The sequence below is a fragment of the Pelophylax lessonae genome, assembly GCF_965119305.1.
Source record: "Pelophylax lessonae genome assembly, chromosome: 5".
NCBI lineage: Eukaryota > Metazoa > Chordata > Amphibia > Anura > Ranidae > Pelophylax > Pelophylax lessonae.
Genome location: NC_138772.1, coordinates 343,374,622 through 343,399,771, shown reverse-complemented (window position 1 = coordinate 343,399,771; position 25,150 = coordinate 343,374,622). Strand labels below are relative to the sequence as shown.

The following is a 25,150-nucleotide window of genomic DNA, read 5'->3' as shown; positions in this document are numbered from 1 at the left end:
ATTTTTGGGCAGTTTCTCCCATTCTTCTTTGCAGGATCTCTCAAGCTCCATCAGGTTGGAAGGGGAACGTCATGCACAGCTTTTTTTAGGTCTTTCCCGAGATGTTCAATCAGGTTCAAATACATACATATTCGCCAGCACACCATGGATCTTGCAAAAGCAGTCCAAAAGCTTTATTGCAAAAAGGATCACATCAGAAACAGTGTAACGTTTCGGGGGCAACGCAGGACCCCTTCGTCAAGTCTTTGCTCTGGCTGGGCCACTCAAGGATTTTAGGAGATTTATCCTGTAGCAAATCCTTTGTTATCTTAGCTGCGTACTTGGAGTCGTTGTCCTGTTAGAAGATGAACCTTCGCCCCAGTCTGAGGTACAGAGTGCTCTGGAGCAGGTTTTCATCAAGGATGCCTCTTTACATTGGTGCATTCATCTTTCCCTCGATTCTGACTGGTCTCCTAGTTGCTGCCTCTAAAAACATCCCCACAGCATGATAATGCCACCACCATGCTTCACTGTAGGGATGGTATAGGCCAGTTAATGAGCAGTTACATAGTTACATAGTAGGTGAGGTTAAATAAAGACAATAGTCCATCTAGTTCAACCTGTGTAGGTGTATGAGGCCGTAATCATCTCGCATACCCCTGAATGTTCTGATTCTTGAGATGTACGTCTAAGAGTCTTTTGAAAGCCACCATACATTCCCATACTTCCCGCAGAAACCACCTCTTGTGGTACCACAATCTTGTAGCCCTGGTGTCCTCTAGACATGACACTTGTCATTCAGGCCAAAGAGTTTCTATCTTTGTATCAGACCAGAGAATTTTGTTTCCTATGGCCTCAGAGTCTTTCAGGTGCCTTTTGGCAAACACCAGGCAGGCTGTCATGTGCCTTTTACTGAGGAGTGGCTTCCCTCTGACCACTCTACTGTACAGGACTGATTGGGGGAGTGCTGCAGAGATGATTGTTCTTCTGGAAGGTTCTCCTCTCTCTTTAGAGAAACGCTGGAGCTCATTCATTTAGAGCAACCATCAGGTTCTTAGTCACCTCCCTATCCCTGACTAAGGCAATTCTCCCCTGATCACTCAGAGGAGGCCGGGTGGCTCGCTCTAGGAAGAGTCCTGGTGGTTCCAAACTTCCAATAACAGATGATGGAGGCCACTGTGCTTCAATGCTGCAGATATTTTTCTGTACCCTTCCGCAGATCTGTGCCTCCTGTACTGGAGGTCTACAAACAATTCCTTGGATTTCAAGGCTTGGTTTGTGCTCTGACATGCATTGTTAACTGTGGGACCTTATATAGACAGATGTATGCCTTTCCAAATCATGTCCAATCAACTGAATTTACCACAGGTGGACTCCAATCTAGTTGTAGAAACATCTCAAGGATGATCAGTGGAAACAGGATGCACTTGAGCTCAATTTTGAGTGTCATGGCAAGGCTGTGAATACTTATGTACACGTGGTTTTCTTTTTTTTTTTTATTAAATTTGTAAAGATTTCAAACAAACTTCTTTCACGTTGTCGTTATGGGGTATTGCTTGTAGAATTTTGAGGAAAACAATTAATTTAATTAATTTTGGATTAAGGCTGTAACATAAAAAAACATGGAAAAAGTGAAGCGCTGTGAATACTTTCTGGATGCACTGTATGTAAACCCTAAGGGCCCATTTGCATTGCATTTATCGGTTTTGGTGGGTTGTGTTTATGAACATTTGTTAATGTGCATTCCTATAAGGCAGCCTATTTAAATGATTGGGCACACATTTTCTGCCACAGCACGCCACAACGCACAGTTGTGTAACTGTGTCTTGTTGTGTGTTGCAAAGCATGTGCGTTGAAGTTCCATTGTGTTAGTGCGTTGGGCTGCCATTCAAAATGAATGGCAATGCAATTCGCTAACGTTCCCTTTTGGTGTGCTCATTTTTTTATTATGCAGTTTTATTGAAGATTTTTCATTTTTGCTGCACAGTGTAAATTTGCATATGAGTTTGGTGTGCTAAATCAAAAAAACAAAGCATCTTTATAATTTTTCAATAAGTAAAAAATATCCTCTTAACTTAAACATATACCCTGTAATTGTGAATTAGTGGGGAATTCAAAAAATCTGCTACACCACTTTTCACTTTTCTTTAATCCCTCTTGTTAATATATTGCACCAAATTCATGAAGCATTTGCAACATTTTTGGTTCTGACAGCAACTTGTGCACCAAATTTAGGTACTGCTAAAATGCACCACTGTTACGTTGTGTCACATAGAATGTGCCAAATGTAAGGCCTGGTTCACACCTAGGCAATTTTAAGTGCATTTTCAGTTTTGCAGAAACACACTACAGTCCATGTAACATGGTTTCCTATGGATCACGTTCAAAATGCACCTGGAATATGCAAATTGCAACTTGCATAGGTGTGAACCAGGCCTTAAAGTGGAGCTTACTGAGACCAACTCTCTTTTGGCATACAGAAAGAAAAACTGGTTTAGGTGGATTTCACGAAAATATCTCACGATCATTCTTAAAGTGGCTCAGCATCAGCCAACTTCATGTACAAGTTCTAGAAAGGTATATGAATTTGGTGTATTCTTCACTACTTTTAGAATGGATAAGAGACACTTTCTTAAAATCTGTCTGTGCCAGTCTTTGTGCATTCCAGGGTACATGTTTTTTTGTTGTTAGGTTTAGATATACTTTAAGTATTTAGAATTCCAAATGTAAGCTTCGTTACAAGGTTTTATTGTATGTAATAACATGCCTGTAATATGTAGATCGTGTTATTCTTAAAGAAATGACTTTATCATTAAAATGCATTATAATAATAACAAACTTTATTTTACTTAGTGCCTTTAACCACTTGCCGCCCGCCTGCCGCAGATATACTGCGGCAGGCTGGCTTGGCTGCGCAAACCGAGATACGGGTAAGTCGGTTTGCGGGAGCGCTCCTGGGGGCGCACGTGCATTGCCGTAGGTAGGCCCCGCCCCCCATTAGGAGTTGGGGAAGCCGATCCACCGGACTGGCAGCCGCGTTTGCCGCCGGGCACCCGCGATCGCTCCCCGCTGAAAGAGAACGACGGTCTGCTGTTGTAAACACAGCAGACCATTGTTCTATCTGGAATGAACACAGAGCGCCTGTGATCCTCCTATTTGGGATCACCGGTCTCTGTGTTGATTCCACAAGTCCCTCCCCCAAACAGTTAGAAAACACTCCCCTAGACTCACACGTAGCCCTTTGATCACCCCTGCCAGTGTGAATTATTACAGTAACAGTGCATTTTTTTTTTAGCACGGATTACTGTAGTAATGTCACTGGTCCCTCCAAAAGTGTAAAAAATGTCAGTTAGGGGTCTGATCTGTCCGCCGCAATGTCGCAGATCGCCACCATTACTAGTAAAAAATAAATAAATAAAAATGACATCAATCTTTCCCCTAGTTTGTAGGCATGATAACTTTTGCGCAAACCAATCAAAATACCCTTATTGGGATTTTTATTTATTTTTTTACCAAAAATATGTAGCAGAATACAAATTGGCCTAAAATGATGAAAAAATTGATTTAAAATTTTTTTTATTGGGAATGTTATATAGCAGAATGTGAAAATATTGTTTTTTTTTTTTTTTTTTCAGAATTGTCGCATTTTTCTTGTTTATAGCGCACAAAAGAAAAAAAATTGCACAGGTGATCAAATACCACTAAAAGAAAGCGCTATTTGTGGGGTAAAAAAAGGACATCAATTTTATTTGGGTATAGCGTCGCACGTCTGGTAAAATGGCCTAGTCATTAGGGGGTAAAACCTTCCGGTCCAGAACTGGTAAAGACACTTTTTTCAAAACGCTTTACAAAAGAGACAAAAACAAATAATACAAAAGAAAAGGAAAACACTTACGCAATTTTATGCACAAATAACTTTCGCTATGTGCCATATAGGTTTATATCACAAAGCAAAGAACAATCAAGCACAGAAATGCTAATCTTATTAGGTGCTATGAATAAAATATAGTGCTTTGCTCTTCGCCATTTGTGTAGCCTTGTTTTTGGAATACAGCTTTAGTCTGGGGATCAAGCAAATACCACTAAAATCAAGCTGCAGGTTATTCCTACACCATTGTATACATATTTTTACTGTAGCCTTTACTAGTAATGTAACTGATTGCCTTGGCATTGATAGATATACTCTAAACCCAGTAAATATTCTGCCATGACTTCTGCATTTGTTCTTTGTTAAAGCTTCTCATCGTCTGGCCCTGTGATTTCCCAGTCCTTGAACAATGGAATATTTGTGTGACTCTGTCATGGCATGTCGCCGGTCATATTATGAGATTTTTTATTTTTTTCTTAGCAGGCACTGCTCATTCACAAAAGGATTATTTTTTATTACTTCTAGGTTTGGCAAGATCAAAGTAAAAAAAGGACTACTCACCATAACTATTGAATAAACACCAGTAGTGTGAGTGGAGGGATTCTAGAGTTTTGACATGCTATTTTACATTATCCAAGTGGATATGCATTAAGCTGTGTCAGTGCCTACCTCTGCTTTCTGCCAATTTCTCCACTGGCTTCCGATTGCCCAATGGATTAAATATAAAATACTAACAACAACATACAAAGCCACTCACAACTCTCCCCCCAGCTACATCACTAATCTCGTTCCAGATTATCACCCAAACCATCCTCTCCGCTCCACCCAAGACCTCCTGCTTTCTAGCTCACATGTCTCCTCCTCCCAGGACTTCTCCAGAGCATCTCCTATCCTCTGGAACTCTCTACCCAACTCTGTCTGGCCATCTCCTACTCTGTCCACATTTAGGCAATCCCTGAAAACTCATCTCTTCAGGGAAGCTTATATTGCCTCCATCTAACAATTGAACTTTTGATTCTTCAATCGGTTCTTTCCTCACAGTTAGTATCTTTTGTACCACTTGCCCAACCGTTTTAGATTGTAAGCTCTTATGAGCAGGGTTCTCCTAATCCTCTTGTAATGTATTTTCACTGAACAGAACAGTAACCAAAGCCTTCAGAACTGCTTTAATCACTACAGTAAAGCAACTATCTTCATATCGAACAAATACGTTTTTAATGGTGTTTAATTTTTATGGCACGGATTATTTAATTAGCAAAAAATTGATTGGTTATGATGAACAAAACTGTGTTTCCCCTTACACTATGTTTGTTTTAGGTATCATACTAATGCCTGTACTTTGGAATCATGCCATCTCTTCTAATTGTGTTAATGGTTTACATAGATTAAAGAGGAACTTTATTGTTGGCCTTCTGTTTGTCTTTCACCATCTCCTCTTTATGTGGAAAACACCAAAGTTAATCTTTATGCAATAAATGTAATAATGACAAATATGTAATATGGAAATATTAAAAAACGAAGAAAACAATTTATATTGTTCCTTGTTTATCTGTAGGTTTTTGCATTCGATTACTGTTTTTGGTCGATGGATGAGACAAACACTCCAAAATATGCAGGTAAGCCTACCCATGTGATTTTTTTTTTTTAAGAGAGCATAAGCTAAAAAGTCAGATATATAATTATTTTTGTAGAAATCTTTAACTTTCTGTATACCGGAAGGTAGTCTATTCTTTACCAGTGCAGCATCAGGGGTGTTTTAAAACACTTAATGACTCAGGACAATGAGATAGTTAGTACACCTATTTTTATAAATCCAAAGAAGCATTTGTATTCTAGAAAAAGTGCATCTCCCAGTTTTTTTTTTAAAAGTGAACTACAATCCCAGTATTTTAAGGGGTATGTAAATAATATTGTGTAAGTTTGCTGGAAAGAGGATATTCACTCCTCATTGTTTTATTTAAGATTTATGATTGCAGCCAAGCAGTTTTTTTTGTTGTTCAATATTTGTATTGATGCAAAGATAAATACAAGACAGTGTCCATTCAACATAGAATTGCAACTAAAATCACATGGCTATGCACTCTCATAGCAATTAAAAGGCTAACAAATGAGAATAATCATTGGCCAGCAACAAGGGCTTTAACAATTGGGGCAGCATTTAAGAAAGCAAGTATTAAAACAGGGATAAAAGAGGGTAACACTGTGTCACGGGGAGAACTACGCTTAAGAGCTCCGAGGTAGAACACGTGGAGTGTAGGCTGATGTACATAAATGAAAAACACAAGAAGAGAAGAAGGTATAAGAAAAGAGGAGGAAGAGTAGGGTAAGAGAGGGAAAGGGAAGGGACCAGGGTCTCCCAGGTGCAAAGTAGCACATAAAAAGTAGTTTGGAGTAGTATTAATGCAATCTATGAATATGCCCGTATTAGTGGTATGTGTTTGGCTGACTTAACCCAGAACAGCATATAGACAAAGCATTCTGTATAGATCACAGAAAAAAGAAGGTTATCTGGTCAGCTAGTAAGTTAGCGGGCGCACAAAATTATGTGAACATAGATATTTATTTGGGAAAGTATCAATGTACATCCGTGCAAAAATAATGTTAGTAAATACAATCAGTGTGATAACAAGAAACAAGACAAACATAACATGTAACGGATAATAACAAAAACCGGCCGGCGTGAACCAATTTCATCAAGAATATATTAATATATATGATATTATATAATAGGATCCTATATGTCAATTGGATACAGTATAGGTAGTTCTTGGAAGGCTCCTTGGGGGTATGTGGATCGATAGTGGGTCTGGTGGCAGTACTGCACGATTGTGCTAGGTTTTTCATCCGATAAACTCGGTTTAAATTGTATTCAGTTATGCTTGTGACCCTTAGGGAGAGGGCTGTAAGTTATTCCAGTAATGATTACAGCTTTTGGGAGCTATCCTGGTGGGGAGGGGGGTTGTTTGGCGTTTGCTGTTGGGTGGTGTCAGCACAGAACGTTGGTATGTATGGGGTATTTTGATGGGGACTAGGCAGTTTTCTGACAGCTTGTGTCTAGGTCACTGACGGCAGTCATGCCGTTTCTTCACCCCTGTCCTTGGGCTGAGTATCACTCCATGGTTTGCCGTGTGGCTAGTCTGTGTCCTAGTGGAAGGGTATCTACTGATTGTGGGGACTTAAGCAGAGCTTGCCGAGCTGGGTATGTGCATCCGGATCCCGCTAGCCGCTTGTGAAGTAGTGGCGGGTGTGCGGTTTGTGCTGTGTCATTCGCTCTGACAGCCCTTCGGCTGTTTCTTCACCCCTGTATAGAGAACACAGTACCTTTTTAGGCTATCCGTGGAGCGCCGCCTCGTGCCTTTGTCTTGTTTGTCTCCGTGTCTCCGAATATGCTGCCGATGTCTTCTGCTCTCCCGAGCGATCCGCCGCCTGGTAGGAGTGGTGAGGAGGTGCGCCGCCGGGCTGATGACGTCGATGCGTTTCGCTTCCTGTTGCGTAGCTTCGTCTGGACGTCCAGTTAAATTGGAGTATCCCACTATTTCCTTCTCCTATCCCCAATTTACAATAAACCACAAAACAACCAAATACCCCTGGACTGATTATTGGAGTGAGCCGAGTGGAGGAATTAAGAAATTGTACCTGCCATGACTGTGTGCTAGTAACTCAGGGGGACCCGTAGAGTTAATAACTGGCAGTCCTTGCAGGGGCAGTACTACACTATGGCTAAATATGACCTGCTACACCTAATAAGCATAGTCAGGGTTCCAACAGACAATGATCAAAATTTGAGGGCAGGAAATGATCAACCCATAGCTAACAGATTTTAAAATGTTTCCTTATGCGGTCAAACAGCGTGGCTTAAATTTTGCTATGAATCATGAATTGCCTTACCCTATTTTTAGTTTCCAGGAGATATTGTTTGGGTGATTTCCAGGATTTAGCGATAGTGTGTTTTGAGGCAGTGGTGACATATAGGAAGAGTTTTAATTCCGAGGAAGTTAAATCAGGACAACGTTTATTCAGAAAAGCTAAAGTAGGATCAGGATTAAGGGACATGCCGAAAAGTATAGATAGCATCCAAAACACTTCAATCCAATATGCCATAACTGTAGGGCAAGTCCACAAAATATGCAAATGTGCTCCTGCCTCCACACAACCCCAAAAACAGTGCAGAGCATAATATGGGGAGTATTTTCGAAATCCTAGCAGGAACAAGGTACCACCTAGTGAGGACCTTTATAATTGGTCTCCAGAGCAAAGATGTTGACAGTAGAAGAATTTGTTGACTGCTAAATATGAGCCCAGTCATCCGGTTCCAACAGATATTTTTTCTACTGGGTTGTGGGTGGTGTGTGGAAAGGACAGCTTTCAGAATTTTGTTTTTGCTCGTGAACCCATTTGAGAGATATCTTCTTACTTCCTGCCTATATTAGAGAGTGGAACGTGAAGGAAAATCTCCTGACTTCCTGTCTGACAGGTGTCAATCAGAACAGGATGTGAGGAGAAATCCCTTGAATGGTGACGCTAAAATATTTCAAATGTCGTTTGGGTGAGATCAGGCTCCATACTACAATCACAATCACAGTTCAGCTTGTCTCCACTATAGCAATCACTGGATTTCCAAGAGAAAGAGCTGTGCCTGGAGCAGAAAATGTCAAGGGTGTAAGGGATTTCTGCTGCTGGTACTTTGTCACTGTCTGTGTCCTAATGAGGTTATTTATCCTAGCTTCCTGCCTAGGTGATAGGTGTCAGACAAAACAGAAAGATATCCCTGCTTCTTCAAACAGCATTTTAAATATAACTGAAAAATGTCTTAAGTGGTGACACAAATGGCATTTAAAACCTTCAGTTCTAACTCTTTCCCATTGCCAATCAAAAATGTGAAAATAAAATAAAATTTGAGGTTGCAGTTGGGCTATAAAGTGTTCTAATTTTAACCAGCTTTATAGGCCAATTGCCAAAATGAAAGAGAAGACACATCTCTTTATAATCAATGGTCACTTATTTAGCGGGCTAAGATCTAGATTATGACCAGTCAGGATCCTTCATCAATAAGACTCTAAGTTGGCTCATTTTTTTGTGAGCCCGGAGCAAATATACTTCTTTTTCTTAATTAAAAGGCCATGTGAACAATGTTGACACTGTATTCTGTTCGTAATGTGCACATTGTTTTGTCTTGTGGCTTATACATACAGACTTCAAAACCCTTTTTTGTTTCCCATTTTAAATGTGTTGTATAAAACAAGTTTATACCATATGCTCTTTGCAATTCACTGCCTTCAGGCTCTTTAACAGTTTATTTTTCCTTTTTCCAAAAAAACATGTCCTGCCCATTTGCAGTGATAATCGAAAAATCACTTGGATTTTTACATTCACATTGGAACATCACATCTAGACTGACCATTTGTTAGACATGACGTTTGTTTCCTAAAACATCTATTAAGATCCAGAAAAGATTATTCAGTCGCTTGCAGTGTGTATACATATGTATGTATTGTATATATTTCATGATTATTCAATAAATAGTACTTATTTCCATTCTCTTAGAAAAATTGTTTTGGATGCTGTAGGAATTTGGCCCAAAATCAGGAATTACAATGAGCCTGTGTGAACAAAATACATTTTATTGCATGAGTCACAAAAGTAAAAATCAATGAGAAGAGACTTTAATGCAATGAATATTGCTTTTGTCCAGAAAAAAAAATATTTTTTTGTTTTATGATTTGAATATTTACAGAGCATGATATTTGATATATTTAATAGCAATTTGATATTTTCATCAGCATTGCTGGTAATGGTACATACTGTACATGAGAGATGCTAGTTTTTACAACCATGACGTGTCTAGCTGTAGAATTTAATTTAATTTATTGGCTTCACCCATTCTTGGGTGAATGAATTACAATTTTGTAACCCCGGAATACAGCTGGCATTTGGTCTTCTTTAGCAAAGAAGAATGCCAGCATAAATTTGGCTTAGAACACTCGTTGACATGATTGATTGTTGTCACAGAGTTGAGCAGACCCTCTGTGTTTCCAGGGACAACACCTGACAACAGATAGGACAGATGCTGGAGTGAGTAATGTCCTGTACACACGCAACGATTGTTGGCCGTGAATTTTCGGCCAACGTCCGATCGGCCGATTTTCGGCTTGTTAGTATGATGCTTCCGACAACCGACTGCGACTTTTCGGCCGAACAAAATCTGGTGTACATGCTATAAAATTTTTGTTGACCGTCAACAGAATGGTCGATTTTCCGTCAGTCAGTACAGATTTCGGCAAACAAAAATCAGATGAGCAAGACTGGGCATGCTCAGAGAAGAAAAAACACACGGAAAGTTAACCAGCACATGACATCACTTCTGAAGTTGGTTTTTGTTGGCCGAGAAAATTTGTGTGCAGTCTAGAGCACATTTCAACCAACACAACAACACTGGACAAAAGACGGCCGATCGGTCGGCCAACAATCGTTGCGTGTGTACGAGGCTTAGGTGTTCAGGACAGATAGAGCAAGCCGCAGACAGTAGCAGAGACAGAATACTCATGTTCAGGTCAGTGGTGAGCAAAGAGAGTCCAGGTTCAAGGCAGGTAAACTTAGCAAGATACACATATATAAGCTGGTCTAAGCAACAGTCAGACAGATGAAGATTCAAGGCTGATCATTATAGTTCAGTAGAAGACCTATGCTGTATACTTGCCCCTTCCTCCCAGCAACTCCTTGAAATTTGGCATTGAAGCACAACTAAAGAACAGTCCCCCTTCTCTTTGCTTTTACATTTTTTTGTTACCCGTAAAGCATGAATAACAGCACTGTGCTTGTGCTGTGTAATTTTGCCTCTTCTATCACGTAAAAAACCTGGCTAATCCTGCCTGGCTATACATTCCCCCTTGTAAACGGACCACAGTTTATCATGGCTGCCCTGACACCGTGGTCCGATTACGTGCCTCCATCATCCGCAGCCCTTCTCTGTCATTCTCTGTCCTCTCCTCCGTCCTCACCCCCCTCCCCTCCCTGCCTGTCTGCTCTGTGTCAGTGCCCGCCCCCTCCCCTCCTGCTGCTATTATAACTACAATAACTACAATAAAAACATCCCATCACCTCTGTAACATAACGTTATGTGCCCCTATGTCTGTGTTATATAAAAAATATGCAGATCTGTACCTATAACAGAGCGTCTCCTGGCGCTCACGTGACTCCTCGACTCCTTCCCCTCTCTCCTTCCCGGCATCAGTGGGAGTGCTCGTCCCCGCCCGCTATAGCTGTTTATTGTGTGATTGGCTTGCTGATTTTTCTAAAAGTCTGCAATAAGATACAAGTAATTGTTTGCAGCAGAAATTTCATTTTTGTGAGATATTCCCTAAGGGTTAAAGTGGTACTAAAGGCAGAAGGTTATTTTACCCTAATGCATTCTCTGCGTTAAGGTAAAAGAAACCTTCTGTGTTCTGCTAGCCCAGTTCCAATGAATCTTGATTCAGAGCTGTGCCAGAGAGCAGTGTCTCTCACTGCTGTCTCTCTCCTCGCTGATCATAAAAGCAGCAGCAGGAGCCATTGGTTCCTGCTGCTGTAAATCAGAGCTTGTGAGGAGAGAGCAAGAGGCTGGACTGAGCCACACTGTTTTTGCCAACGGACACACAGAACCTGGCTCAGGAGTGAGCCCGCACGAGTGCCCCCATAGCAAGCGGCCTGCTATGGGGCACCTAGAAGGGAGGATTCCAAGAAGAGGAGGATCGGGACTGCTCTGTGAAAAACCATTGTACAGAGCAGGGAAGTATACCATATTTGTTATTTTTAAAAAATACTTTACAATGACTTTAAATACTTTCAAAGGGATCCAGACACTGCAACTTTTCTCATCTGAACACTGAGGGTGCACCAGGTGAATTTAATAAACCAGATCCTCCCCTTTAGAATCAAATAAATTGCTTTTTCCTTAAAGCAGAAACAAGTAGGAATTTGAAAAAATCCTTGCAATGTACATTGATCACCCAGAGAATTATTATTTTTTTGTTTTTATTGTTACTCTTTAATAAAGGAGTCACAAAAAAAGGGAGATTCCACTGGTTTTGGCAGTGCTAATAGGTAGATGTTAAATGAGCTTGTAAAGATATTTGTTTAGCTACTTTTTTCAAAGAAGCGTGTTTCACCTCAGGCCCTTACCCAGTTTTTATATTGTACATTATATTGTATTGTCAGATCTCCAATTTCTTCTGTGACTCACAGATAACAAGGACAGCTAATCCTAAAAAAAGAAAGATGAGGGAATGTCTGCCACCTTCATTATGGAGATGATTGTCTATGCAAAGTGTCCACTCAATTACAAAGGTTGCGTTGCTGGAAACAAAGGAAAACTGTGCTTGGGATTTACAGTATCTCACAAAAGAGAGTACACCCCTCACATTTTTGTAAATATTTTATTTTATCTTTTCATGTGACAACACTGTAAAAATGACACTTTGCTACATTGTAAAGTAGTGTGTGTACAGCTTGTATAACAGTGTAAATTTGCTTTCCCCTCAAAATAACTCAACACACAGTCATTAATATCTAAACCACTGGCAACAAAAGTAAGTACATTCCTAATTGAAAATGTCCAAATTGGGCCCAATTAGCCATTTTCCCTCCCCGGTGTCATGTAACTCGTTACTGTTACAAGGTTTCAGGTGTGAATGGGGAGCAGGTGTGTTATATTTGGTGTTATCGCTCTCACTCTCTTATACTGGTCACTGGAAGTTCAACATGGCACCTCATGGCAAAAAACTCTCTGAGGATCTGAAAAAAGAATTGTTGCACTACATAAAGATGGCCTAGGCTATACCTGTTTTGAATTGTGCTGTAACTGTATTGTCTTCCCATTATGTTACAGAGGTGATTGCGCAAACTGTTGGCGCTATATAAACCCTGTATAATAATAATAAGAAGAAGATTTCCAAGACCCTGAAACTGAGCTGTAGCATGGTGACTAATACCATACAGCGGTTTAACAGGACAGGTTCCACTTAGAACAGGCCTTGCCATGGTTGACCAAAAAAGTTGAGTGCACATGCTCAGCATCATATCCAGAGGTTGTCTTTGGGAAAAAGATGTATGAGTGCTGCAAGCATTTCTGCAAAGGTTGAAGGGGTGAGGGGTCAGCCTGTCGGTGCTCAGACCATAAATCAAATTTATCAGCATGGCTGTCGTCCCAGAAGGAAGCCTCTTCTAAAGATGATGCACAAGAAAGCTCGCAAACAGTTTGCTGAAGACAAGCAGACTAAGGACATTGATTACTGGAACCATGTCCTGTGGTCTGATGAGACCAAGATAAACCTATTTGGTTCAGATGGTGTCAAGCGTGTGTGGCAGCAACCAGGTGAGGAGTACAAAGACAAGTGTGTCTGGGCTACAGTCAAGCATGGTGGTGGGAGTGTCATAGTCTGTTGCTGCCTGAGTGCTGCCGGCACTGGGGAGCTGCAGTTCATTGAGGGAATGCCAACATGTACTGTGACATATTGAAGCAGAGCATGATCCCCTCCCTTCAGAGACTGGGTCGCAGGGCAGTATTCCAACATGATAAAAACCGCAAACACACCTCAAAGACGACCATTACCTTGCTAAGCAAGCTGAGGGTAAAGGGGATGGACTGGCCAAGCATGTCTCCAGACCTAAATCCTATTGAGCATCTGTGGGGCATCCTCAAATGGAAGGTGGAGGAGCGCACAGTCTCTAGCATCCACCAGCTCCGTGAAGTCGTCATGGAAGAGTGGAAGAGGACTCCAGTGGCAACCTCTGAAGCTCTGGTGAGCTCCATGCCCAAGAGGGTTAGGGCAGTGCTGGAAAATAATGGTGGCCACACAAAATATTGACACTCTGGGCCCAATTTGGACATTTTAATTTAGCGGTGTACAAACTTTTGTTGCCAGCAGTTTAGACATTTATGGATGTGTGTTGAGTTATTTTGAGGGGACAGCAAATTTATACTGTTATACAAGTTGCACACTCACTTTACATTGTAGCAAAGTATCATTTCTTCAGTGTTGTCACATGAAAAGATATAATAATAATATTTACAAAAATGTGAGGGGTGTACTCACTTTTGTGAGATATATACCTTTACATTATTGTTTACAAACTATCTGCCTGCTTTTACTGTGAAGGCTAGCATTTTTATAAAAAAAAAATCTAGAAAAACTCAGCAAGCCAGCAAGGGATTCCCCCTTTTTTAGTGAAAGTGGAAAACCTGTTTAAAGTAGATTTAAACCACAACTTAATGCTGTTAGGGTTGTTAAAGCATTATGCACCATAAACAATTTCCATTAAAAAAAAAAAATAGTTTTTACTTTTTTTCTATCCTTTTTTGCATTTCAGTGCTGCCAATCTCCTGCAGTCTTGTTGCAGATGCTTCCTACTTCTACTTTTAGGCCTCATGCACAATGGACGTTTTTACAGCTGCTGTTTTTGGCTTCAGACGGTTTTTTTTCTGCAGCCAGTAAATTCCCCAGCATGCTATCCTATGTGTTCGTGCACACATAGGCTTTTATCAGTGTTTTTTGGCTGGAAAAAAAACCCCAAACTAGTGGGCTTTGAGAGGAGTTTTTCAGCTGTAAAAACGCTCTTACGCTGATAAAAGCTGAAAAAAAGCTCAAAAACGCAAAAAAAAAAAACAAAGCTATTCGGTGTTTATCAGCGTTTCTGAGCCATAAACTCTCGTGGGAGTAAAAAAAAAAAAAAAAAAAAAAATGTTAAAAATCGCTAAAAAATGCTGCTTCAAAAACGCTGCAAAACTCATTCTACAGCTACAGCTTTCTTTTATAACGTCCTGTGTGCATGAGGCCTAACTAGCATATATTTTATGCTGTTGTTTTTTCAACAGGCTGCCTAAATTCTCTCCTCCGTGTAGCTCTCTGCTTTAATAGTGTTTTGAAACATTCACTTTTCAAATCCTCAAGCCGTTGCAGCTGTACTTTCTCTGCACTGAGATCTATAAAACCAGTAATAAGCATGTGTGGTATTTTTGGTCAGCACTTTTACTTATACCGTGGTTGGACCTTCCGACTCACGCTGCAAATAAGTCATCCTCATATTTCCTCCTTGGTTCATGAAGAAAGAGCATGTAATGAGCTAAATCCAAATAAATCTTGCGTGCATGTTGTGTGCTGTGTGGAGTTTGTCTAGTATATTTATTTTGCTTTATGGTTCGGATTGCGGCCAGGATTTTAGAAAACATTCCTTGTCTACTCACCCTTCATCATGTGATACAAGTTAGATGTTTTCATCAAAAGCATTTTCTGGTTTATGCACTCATAACTAGAGGAATTGTACCCCACTGTAAAAAATTTGTTAGTCCACTTTTTAAAAAAAAAAATATTTTTGCAGTCACTATACACCAGTGGTCTCTAAACTGTGGCCCGGGGGCCAGATGGGGTCCTTTGCCTGCCTTTATCCGGCCCTTGGGGCACTATTCCTCCCACTGATAAGAGTCACTATTCTGCCATCAGACACCAACAAATAGGACATTACTTCTCCCACTGACACCAATAATGGGGCACTATTCCACCCAATGATACAAATGGAACACTATTTCTTCCCCTAATACCAAATGTGGTGATGTTTACTCCAACTGATGCCAGGAAAACTTCCACTCCCACTGATCCAGCCCTCCTAAAGTCTGATGGACAATAAGCCGTCCCCTTGTTTAGAAAGTTTGGAGACCCCTGCTATACACAATAGAATCATCCTAAGATAATCAGATTTTAAAACTGTTCCTCTCTTCTGCTAACATACCTGTAGGCCACTTTTGCAATAAGACGCCTGCCCGAAACACTGAAAAATGCTTTTCATGGCTCTGTCCTGTCTACTTAATAGGTTGGAGAAGTCATCAGGACAAGCACCTCCTATTGGTACAAGCGCCTTCTACAAGAAGGAGCATCATCTGTTTTGCGAGGGCCGCACATTCACAGTGAGGGCTCAGATGAGCTTAGTGGCTGTGACAGGAAAGGAAGAGAGCAATGTGCAGTCCTCAGGGAAAAGGACAGCTTTTCCTTCTGTAGCACTAGGGGGTCCTGACTGGTCTGCCTAGTAAGGAGGCAAGATGGAGCCATGAAGAGCATTTGCATTTTTTTTATTTTGGCAGGCTTCTGTCATTGCCGAAATGGCCAAGAGGTATGTCAGCAGAAGTGGGGGGCATAGTTTTAAAATCTGATTAGCTTAGGATGATTCTATTGTGACTACATAGAAGAACTAACCCTTTAAGCACTTAAATTGTTTTGAATTCCTGCATGTCTGTAGTTATTCAGTAAAGCAAAATACAAGTAACCATTGGGGCTATGTCACTAAAAAGTGTCAATCATTAGATGCCTGACGGCGAAACGCGTTGGCCGTTTTACAACTGTTATGCATGTTATTTCAATAATGGAAGACCACTAGTTCATGTTATCCAGAGTGCCTGTTTTTCCTCTTGTGATTCAAGTCATACTTGTGTGCCTAAATCATTTGTACTATAAACATATATATATATAGGCTGATCTATCTGATAAAAACAAGAGGTCCACTAATTTAGGTGTCTGTAGAATGTTATTAAAGTGGACCTGTCAGTAACTGTGCAAGTCTGCATTAATAAACTCCTGACCTGTCACAATATACAGTAGCATTATCATCTTTCAAAAAGTGTCACCATTTACTGTATCATTTAAAAGCCATCCTTGGGCTCAACCCAGTAACTTTGCCTAGGCTAAAATGATGTCACCAGGCACACAGGAGAAAAAATCTGCTCATTCTTTGCTTGCCCCATAATCAGACAACAACATTGTAACTTTGTAGCCAGTCACAAGGTGAGAGTCTGTAGCAGGGGCTGGCCTGTTTCAGACATTTGTGAATGCAGCCACAAATTGCACTGGCATCAAGATTAAAATAACTGTGTTATCTTGAAGCTGGCATCTCAGCCCAGGAAGTAGATAGTGACCACGATGATGCCTGAACAAATAAGGCGCTGTACTTCTGGCAAGAAAAGCAGAAAGCATTATCAGGGGTAGTAGTTAACTCTGTGAGAGGTAATAACTGCCTGATAGTGTTACACTAACACATTACTTCGCATGTTGCCCTTAACATGAAGAATATATCTAGTGATAGATTCACCTAAGGAAACAATCAGTTTTACCAAACCAGTTTTCCAAACACGAAATATGACACTGATTCAGCTGCATATTGGAAAGACGCAGATATGATGTCTCTGCTATTCGTGCCCCTTTGTTTTTATTTTAACAGACAGTACATTTCAAAGGATTTTTGGAGAGGTTAGGGTGTAATGCATTAAATATAAAAAAGATTTCCCCACCTTCCATACTTGGTCCTCACAGGTCTGAATGCTCCAATCACTAAAGAGGAACTGGTATAGCACTTTGGTAAAGCCCTGGTTCCAGGTGGATATTTTCTCATGTGTTATAAAACCTTTGCAAACTTTTTGTCACTTTTTGGACGCATACATCACAATGGGGTCCGAAACCCTGTTTCCAACGGGCACACTCAGGGCACAAATCTTGGTGATTTTCTAAAGACAGAAAGTATACATTGCTATTTCGACATTGCAGGCCTAATCATAGACATTAAGTTATTCACCATAATTCATAATTCTTGCCACGAGGCTGACGGCATACATCCATCACATCATCCATACAGACCAAGTTGGATTTGTGCCCACGTGGAAATCTAGGGACAACACTACTAAGGCCCTTGCCATTATCTGCACAGCTCACTCCAGGAAGATCACCCTCCTACCCCCATCCACTGATGCTAAAAAGCCTTTGATACAGTAAGTAAGGCCTTCTTGACATGGTCTTTACAACGCCTGGACATAGGACAAAGAATGCGGCATTGGATCAGTGCTATATACTCAACCTCCTTAGCACAGGTAAAAGCAAACACACCACTCTGCTCCATTTCCTATTACAAATGGAACTGGGCAGGGGTGACTCATTTCCCCTTTGGTCTTCATATTACCACTAGAAGCTTTTCTCTGTAAAATTGGAAATCATCCAGATATTACTGGTCCTCCAAACTATCACCTGTTAAAATTGCAGCATATGCGGATGACCTCCTGTTTTTTCACAAACCTTCTTTCCAAACTGGACAAATACCGATCCCTTTCCTACTTTCGTATTAACTTCCAGAAGTCAGAGGCCTTGAACACTTATTTGCTGACCTCCTCTATCAAACATCTCAAATCCAACTTTACATTTAAATGGGTGACCACGCACTTTGAGCACCTGGGAACTAGCCTAACCAGGCTTCTGGAAGACACTTTTGTCTTCAATTCACACCCCAAACACACACAGATCAAAGGACCTTTCAAAATGGAACAAAAGCACATTCTGAATATCATGCTATGCCTTTTGTATCTTCTAAAGGCCCACCCTATATAGATTCTGAGCTCCTTTTAAATAGCTATCAATGAGACATTCTCAAACTTTTGTGGGCTCGCAAGCCACCACATCTTTCCTACTCCCTCTTGTGCCTACCAAAATTGCAGAAGAGCATGGCGCTCCCAGATGTCGCTCTCTACCAAGCTGCCTGTCATTTGTGCAGGGTGCTAGTTTGGTGTTGATATGCCTCTCCTAAGCAATGGGTTTCCACTGAGCAAACTGCCTCAAACAACCCTTTGGTGATTCTCCCAGAGCCGAACTAATATTTTACCCAGCCTCAAGTCCCATCCTACTATTGGAGGAGACTTGGCGTATATGCTTAATAGTCTTACCTGGAAAACCGCTCTGTCCCATTATTAAGAATTCTTCCTTCAGTCTAGATCTATCTAATTCCAATTTCCAGGCTGGGAAGCGTTGAGGACTTTTCCAGGCGAGACATTTTGTGAATGCAGATCACTGGCCCTGAAGGTCACAGCTATTGTTGAACCCTGCCCTCCCTAATCTCTCCTTCGGAAATAGACTACAATTACAGCATTTCCTGGCATCCCTACTTAAGGCCTTTTCTTTTGCTCATGGCCTCACTTGCTCTAAAGAGCTCTGTGATGATCAACCTCCCCTATGTTGTGCAGTTTCATTCACGTTGTCGACTGCTTCTCATTCCTCCAGAAGGGTGCAAACTGACTTACATCACCAACTGGGAAAGAGACCTTGGGGCTACCTTCACCAGTAAGCAGATTGAGAGAATACTTCTCTTCTCTTACAGAACCTCCATATGCTCTAAATATCAGGAACCAAGATTTGAAATACTGTCTAGATGGTATTACGCTCCAAATCAGATATACAAGAAGTTTTTATGCTGTACAAAGAACTGTTGGAGATATGGGGAAGAGGTTGGAGACCTGCTCCATTCCAAAACATAACCCATAAATTTAGTCTTTACCCTTTATTGTCCCAATACTGGTGAGCTTAGCAAAAAGTTGAATCCCTATCTTCTGGAAACAATTTCAAGTACCTTTGATCACCATATGGTTAGTAAAAATCGGGAAATCATTGAGATGGAGGACTTGATTGCAACAGAGGGAGTCATTTTTTTTTAAAAAAAAGGTTCTATTTTATCCTCACTTTTTTTTATTAGGCATGCTTGCTGCGCCCCCCATTCTCAAAAAAAAAGTATTTTTCTATGAGTGCTGAGATCCATGTATAGCATGGTGTGTGTGAGATAAAAAGGCATTCCTTCTTATTAGTCTTTACAGCTCTCTCGAACCATGTGCCTAGACAAGTGTGTAACTTTGCCTGTCTTCAAAGTTTGGTCTGTGTTGGAATGGGAGAACTATCATTTTTAGTAAGGCTACATTCACACCTGAGCGTAGCGTTTTCGCACGTTTTTTACCGCGATTTACAGGCGTTTTTTGTGCAGGCGTTTTTAGATTGAATAGAGACCAATGGAAAACGCCTGTAATCTGCCCAAAAAGAAGCTCATGTACTTTTTTGAGCGTTGGGCGTTTTGCTCACAGTGTCAAAACGCTCAGATGTGAACAGGGGCCATTGAAATGAATAGGATTTGTCTTGTTGGGCGTTTTGAGAGCTGATCCTAGAGCAGAAAAACTCCCCAAAAACGCCCCAAATGCCTACATGTGAACGGAGCCTAAAGATTGGGAAATTCCCCTGGGGTGGGATTTTTTAGGCACAAAAGACTAAATAAATATGATGGAAATACTAATATTTTATTAAACATAGATGTAAAAAAATATGAAGATTAAAAACAAGTGCAAGCAACAAACATTATACCATCACAGTACCCAACCATACAATACAGAGACCAAAACCCAACGCGTTTCGAAGACTGTGAATCTTCTTCCTCAGGGGTGGTTCTGAATAGTATTATATTCTAGTAATTCTGTTAACATAAAATGTGGTCAAAACATGGTATATTTAACCCAAGAAATACAATTTTAACAGTCCATATGACAATTAAATGGCTTAAACAGAAATTTTTTTCATATGTGATAAAACACTTACATGGTTGACTGTACATGGAATATATGATGCTTGCAAAGGCATTAAAATCTATCATTTTTAGTATCACCAACTTTTTTATTTTTTTGACAGATGGGGAGTCACCTTCATTTAAGAATTGTATAACTATCTGAAAAAAAACAATGTAGCACCTTTTTAAATGCATGAGATGAATCAAATTCCTATTCAAAAATGCATCTTTTAAAATATGGAAATGTTCGTACTGAAATCTTTTTTTTAACTGCTAGTGAAAAATTGAATTAAAATTGTATTTAGTACTATACTATTTGAATTTAACAACTCCATATGACAAAATTCATTTTAGAAAATCGACTTTCCTTTGTAAAAATAGACTTAATGTCACTAACTAACTTGCTGTCCTCATTAACACTATAGACCCCATACATACTTGAGATCAGGTGTTTGTGGTATTGTAAATACCATCTCCAATGCACGGCCGAACAACATTTTACTTCTCAGAACCTTGGCTTTGCACTGCTGTGGAGGTCAACATTCTTTCCTAGTGAATAATAGACATCTATCTCCAAGCAGGCCTGCAAAGCCTGGTTATAGGTCAGATACTGGGTAGGAGGCAATGTGTCTACTTTGCCTATACTATGGATATTTAGATACTTTGTGGGCTCTGGAGTAAACCATACCTTTTATTTAATAACCACTCTACGATGGTTTTCATAAATACTTATGTCCTCAGTAGAGTTTTGGTGTAAATATTGTGTAAATTTACATTGAACTACTTCATGAAGGAAAAGCTTTTGTTCAATGTTTACATCTTCAATAATTACACCTTTCTATGCTCCTGCATACAGTACATACAGACATGACACAAAAGAAAAGACAGACTTCTAGATAACCCTATGCTTCTTACATATTTTTCAGTAGAGAATTTTAATCTCCTTCTTGACGCAATTACAGTTAAGCAGCCCATACACAATTCTTTTATTTTCATTCAACCACCTGGTCGATTCCCCGATCTACATTGAGTGTGTGCATGGGGGAATGGATAAATTTTTTCGTTCCTCCCCACTGATTTATTGTGTTCAGACAGCCAGTGTTCTGTCAAAAGAGCCAACTCGTCAAAATATCCAACCACGTTACTTCCGGTGACTCTCCAGCAGCAATAATTGGAGATTTCGATGAGTTACCTGTTTTCACAAAACACTGGCAGCGTATACACTACGGTACACGCTATAATGAGTAAACATTGTTAGTCCATCTGCTAATACCAACAACTTGGCCGCCTCCAAGGCAGCAACAACTTTTTCCCCCTTACTCGGTATTCTGAGAAAAGAGCCAACTTGTCGTCTACCGTAGTGTATACACTGCCGGTGTTCTGTGAAAACAGATAACTCTAAATCTCCAATTACAGCTGCTGGAGAGTCATCGGCAGTGACATGGTTGGAGATTTTGACAAGTTGGCTCTTTTGACTAAACACTGGGAGACTTCCCTGCTGTCAGAATACACTGATCAGCATTGCCCGCTATAGGCAGTAGCGCTGTTCATGGAAAAATTTGCCAACAGGCTGATTGTATAGAAGTCAATCGGCAGATCCAAATCTGTACAACCAGCCTGCCCATACATGGATTGAGCCGGTCCCTGCTGAAATTACCTAAAATGTCCATGTAGGGCTGGCTTTACCCTACTCCTCTTTTATTATAACGCCTATATCCACCATTGTAAATGTTTTTTTTGTTTGTTTGTTTTTGACCAAACAATTGTGGTTTACTGCATGCTTTATCATTTGGTTTGTAGAAAATATTTGCCATTCTCTATTTAGTGTGCTAAGATATGTGATCCGGTGAGAAAGGTGAAGGTGTGAGATACGTGATTTGACACAATTTAGCAATGATTAAGCATGAGGTGTTAGTGTGAAACGCGTTAACAAATTTTCCTGTTTTTCCTTTCTGACTATGAAGACATTAAAAGTATTTATTTTGCAATCGCTTCGTGGTGGTGTGCGACCTCTATAGCCTTGATGTATGCGGTGGCAAGCCGGGGAGGATACACACCCTACTTGGATGCTTTTTTAGCAAACAGACTTGAGCACATGATAGGTTACAAAAAAAAAAAAATACAGAACTCCGCCAATACAGATTACAGCCAACTAGGATGTTTTTTTTTGCCAAGACTAGGCAGTCAGCTTAGATTAATTAACTTTGTGACCTGGTGGCTTTGGCAGAAAAGTGAGTGTATAATACTGTACACATCAAAGCTCTTGCTTGTTAAATTTGTAATGTATTATTGTCAGTGCCTGGTGAGACCTGACAGGGATGCAGTGGTCAAGTCTCGGCTGCAGGAGCTTAAAGTCCAATTGAATCCTCAGGATTTATTACTGTAATGCATCCAGTAATAAATCAGATGTTTTTAGTCTTTAGTTAACTAGTAATTGGGTATTTGGTATTAAGGCCTAGCATTGGGTATTAAGCCTTAGTATATTCAAAAAGTTACTGTATTTTCTGGCGTATGACTACTTTTGAACCTCAAAAAAATCCCCCAAATATGGGTGGTCGTCTTATACGCCGAGTATAATATCTCCAAGGTAACCTAAGTATAAGTATTACTGGTAGATGTAATCTCTCAAGACGCTGGCTGTGTGGGAATCCTGTACCGGTATACCGTATGTACCGTAGCTTCAGCTACATACAGTGTACCGCGCTGAGCCAATCAGGGAGAGCGATGTATTCTATTATTGAATGCAAAGCCTGCTCGGATTGGCGGAGTAACATCAGCCCGCCTCTCTGACTCTGCCAATCCGAGCAGGCTTTGCATTCAATAATAGAATACATCGCTCACTGTGATTGGCTCAGCGCGGTATACTGTATGTAGCCAAAGCTACGGTACATACGGTATACCGGTACAGGATTCCTGCACAGCCAGTGTCTTGAGATTACATCTACTGGTAATACTTAGGGTACCTTGGAGATATTATGAGAGATTACATGTATTACAGTACTAGGGTACCTTGGAGATCTATGAGAAATCTGATGTTTTTCAATGGTGTTGCCTTGCTTCGGAAGGGGGGTAGTCTTATACAGCGAGTATAGCCCAAAACCTATGTTTTAACTTGAAAATTAGGAGGGTCGTCTTATACGCCCAGTCGTCTTATACGCCCAGTCGTCTCATACGTAGGAAAATACGGTATTTAAAAAAATAAATAAAATCAGAACTAGGGACATTACCTACAGTCAATGAGAAGTGTCCATTGTGTGACGGTTAATAGTCAGCACTCTTGATGATTGCACATGACAGGTCCCCTGGTTCAAATTAACCCCTGCGGCACTAAATGATTCTGGCAGTGGGGTTAGAGGGATCAGAGGACTGAAAATTGAAACTAAAACTACTAGTTAGCAGTTTAAGGGACACTTTTCATTCATTGTAAGTAACATCTCTTTTGCTATCTAAACATAGGCTGGGGGAGTACTCTGCAGCAGTGATCTAGAGCAGTGTTCCTCAAACCTTTTTTCAGTCATGGCACCCTTTAAAAATTGTGGACAGTCTTGAGGCACCCAATTCTAAAATGCAAAAGCTGTTCCAATAGTTTTACAGAAGGCAGCAACATCCATAAGTCCAAATAGGACACCCAACGTTAGAGGTAATGTATTCTTACAAAGCAAATACACTTTTGCAAACTAGTATTCCAATGTTTCTCGTTTCCCTCAGTTTTTCTCTATCGCTCAGCTAATGTGACCCAAACGCTGATGGAGAGGGGCAGGGGAGAGTCAAACAAGGATGCTATGCAGGCGGCTGACATCCTTCTTATCAACTTATGAAGTCATTGATTGTTAGGACGCTGGCAGCTAGAAGGTTGTAATGGTGCACAATGAACACCTGTGACTTGGTGTAACTTAAAAGGCACCCTTCATCCACAAACCAGCTTGTATGCAATTTGTTTGTCAATTTTTAGGCATTTTGCTAAGGCACCCCTGAAGAAACCTCAATGCACACCAGGGTGCCTGGGCACCCTGGTTGGAAAAGGCTGATCTAGAGCGTCAGACTGTCTCTGTCACACAAAGCAACGGTCCAACTCTCGCCCAGTCTGAAATATTACCCCAAACTGCACCAATTAACACCATTCCTGCTATCTGAGCAGCACTGGTGATTGGTTGGGATAAGGAGAGGGTCAGTCACACCGCATGGAGGCATTATACATTATATTGGATATTTATTAGTAAGCCCCAGAGTTCCGAGATTATTCATTGCAGTTAGAGTAGGACTCTAAGCACTATTTGCATCAATATGACCCACATAATTCCAATTCAGCCTCCCCTTTTTAGTCATTCATGAATCCAGTACTCCCTGCACTTTAGCCACCAGTACAGGGGTTCTTATTGGATAGTGGAAGAGCAGGGGGCGGGCTTCTGTCTTAAACAAATATAGCAGCCGAATTCAAGACTTACATTGTGTCCAGCTGTTTCACGTTTTAGTTTGCTTTTCACTTTCGATGAACACAAAGTTCCTGCTTTTCCTGCAGGTTCACCTGGTCCCAATTTCTGGCCCCCTGGTTTCCGGTTTTAAGGGTGGCTCCTTGGCTTACAGGGTCCTTTTGAAGAACCCGGTCATACATGATTTCGGGAAAGGACTCCGGAGGATTTGTCTGGGTGGATGACATTGACATTGAAAACTGTTTTTAATTTTGTGATGACTGGTGGCATGCATTTGTGATGGCCCTGTGAAGGGGCAGTCCTTTTTTTTCCGGGTGAACGCAGTTCTGACACCTCCAGAACTGAATATATGTAATGGGAAGGGGTGCTGGAGGGTCTATTGATGATGGCTGCTGGGGAATCTATTGTTGCTGGAGGGGATCTATTTTTGCAGAGGAAAGGGGAGGTTTTCTGTTGTTCGTGGGATCAGTAAGTGCTGGGAGGGATCTACTGT

At 40.7% G+C, this 25,150-nt stretch overlaps 1 protein-coding gene across 5 annotated transcripts in view; it reads left to right on the top strand.

The window, feature by feature from the left end:
* KIF13A (kinesin family member 13A) overlaps nt 1-25,150 on the top strand; it is a 298,880-nt gene that overhangs the window by 127,210 nt on the left and 146,520 nt on the right. For all 5 annotated transcript variants that reach the window (XM_082258194.1, XM_082258191.1, XM_082258190.1 and 2 more), the window contains exon 4: nt 5,403-5,463. In XM_082258194.1, coding sequence (XP_082114320.1) covers nt 5,403-5,463 — 61 coding nt within the window. The remainder of the gene's footprint in view (nt 1-5,402; nt 5,464-25,150) is intronic.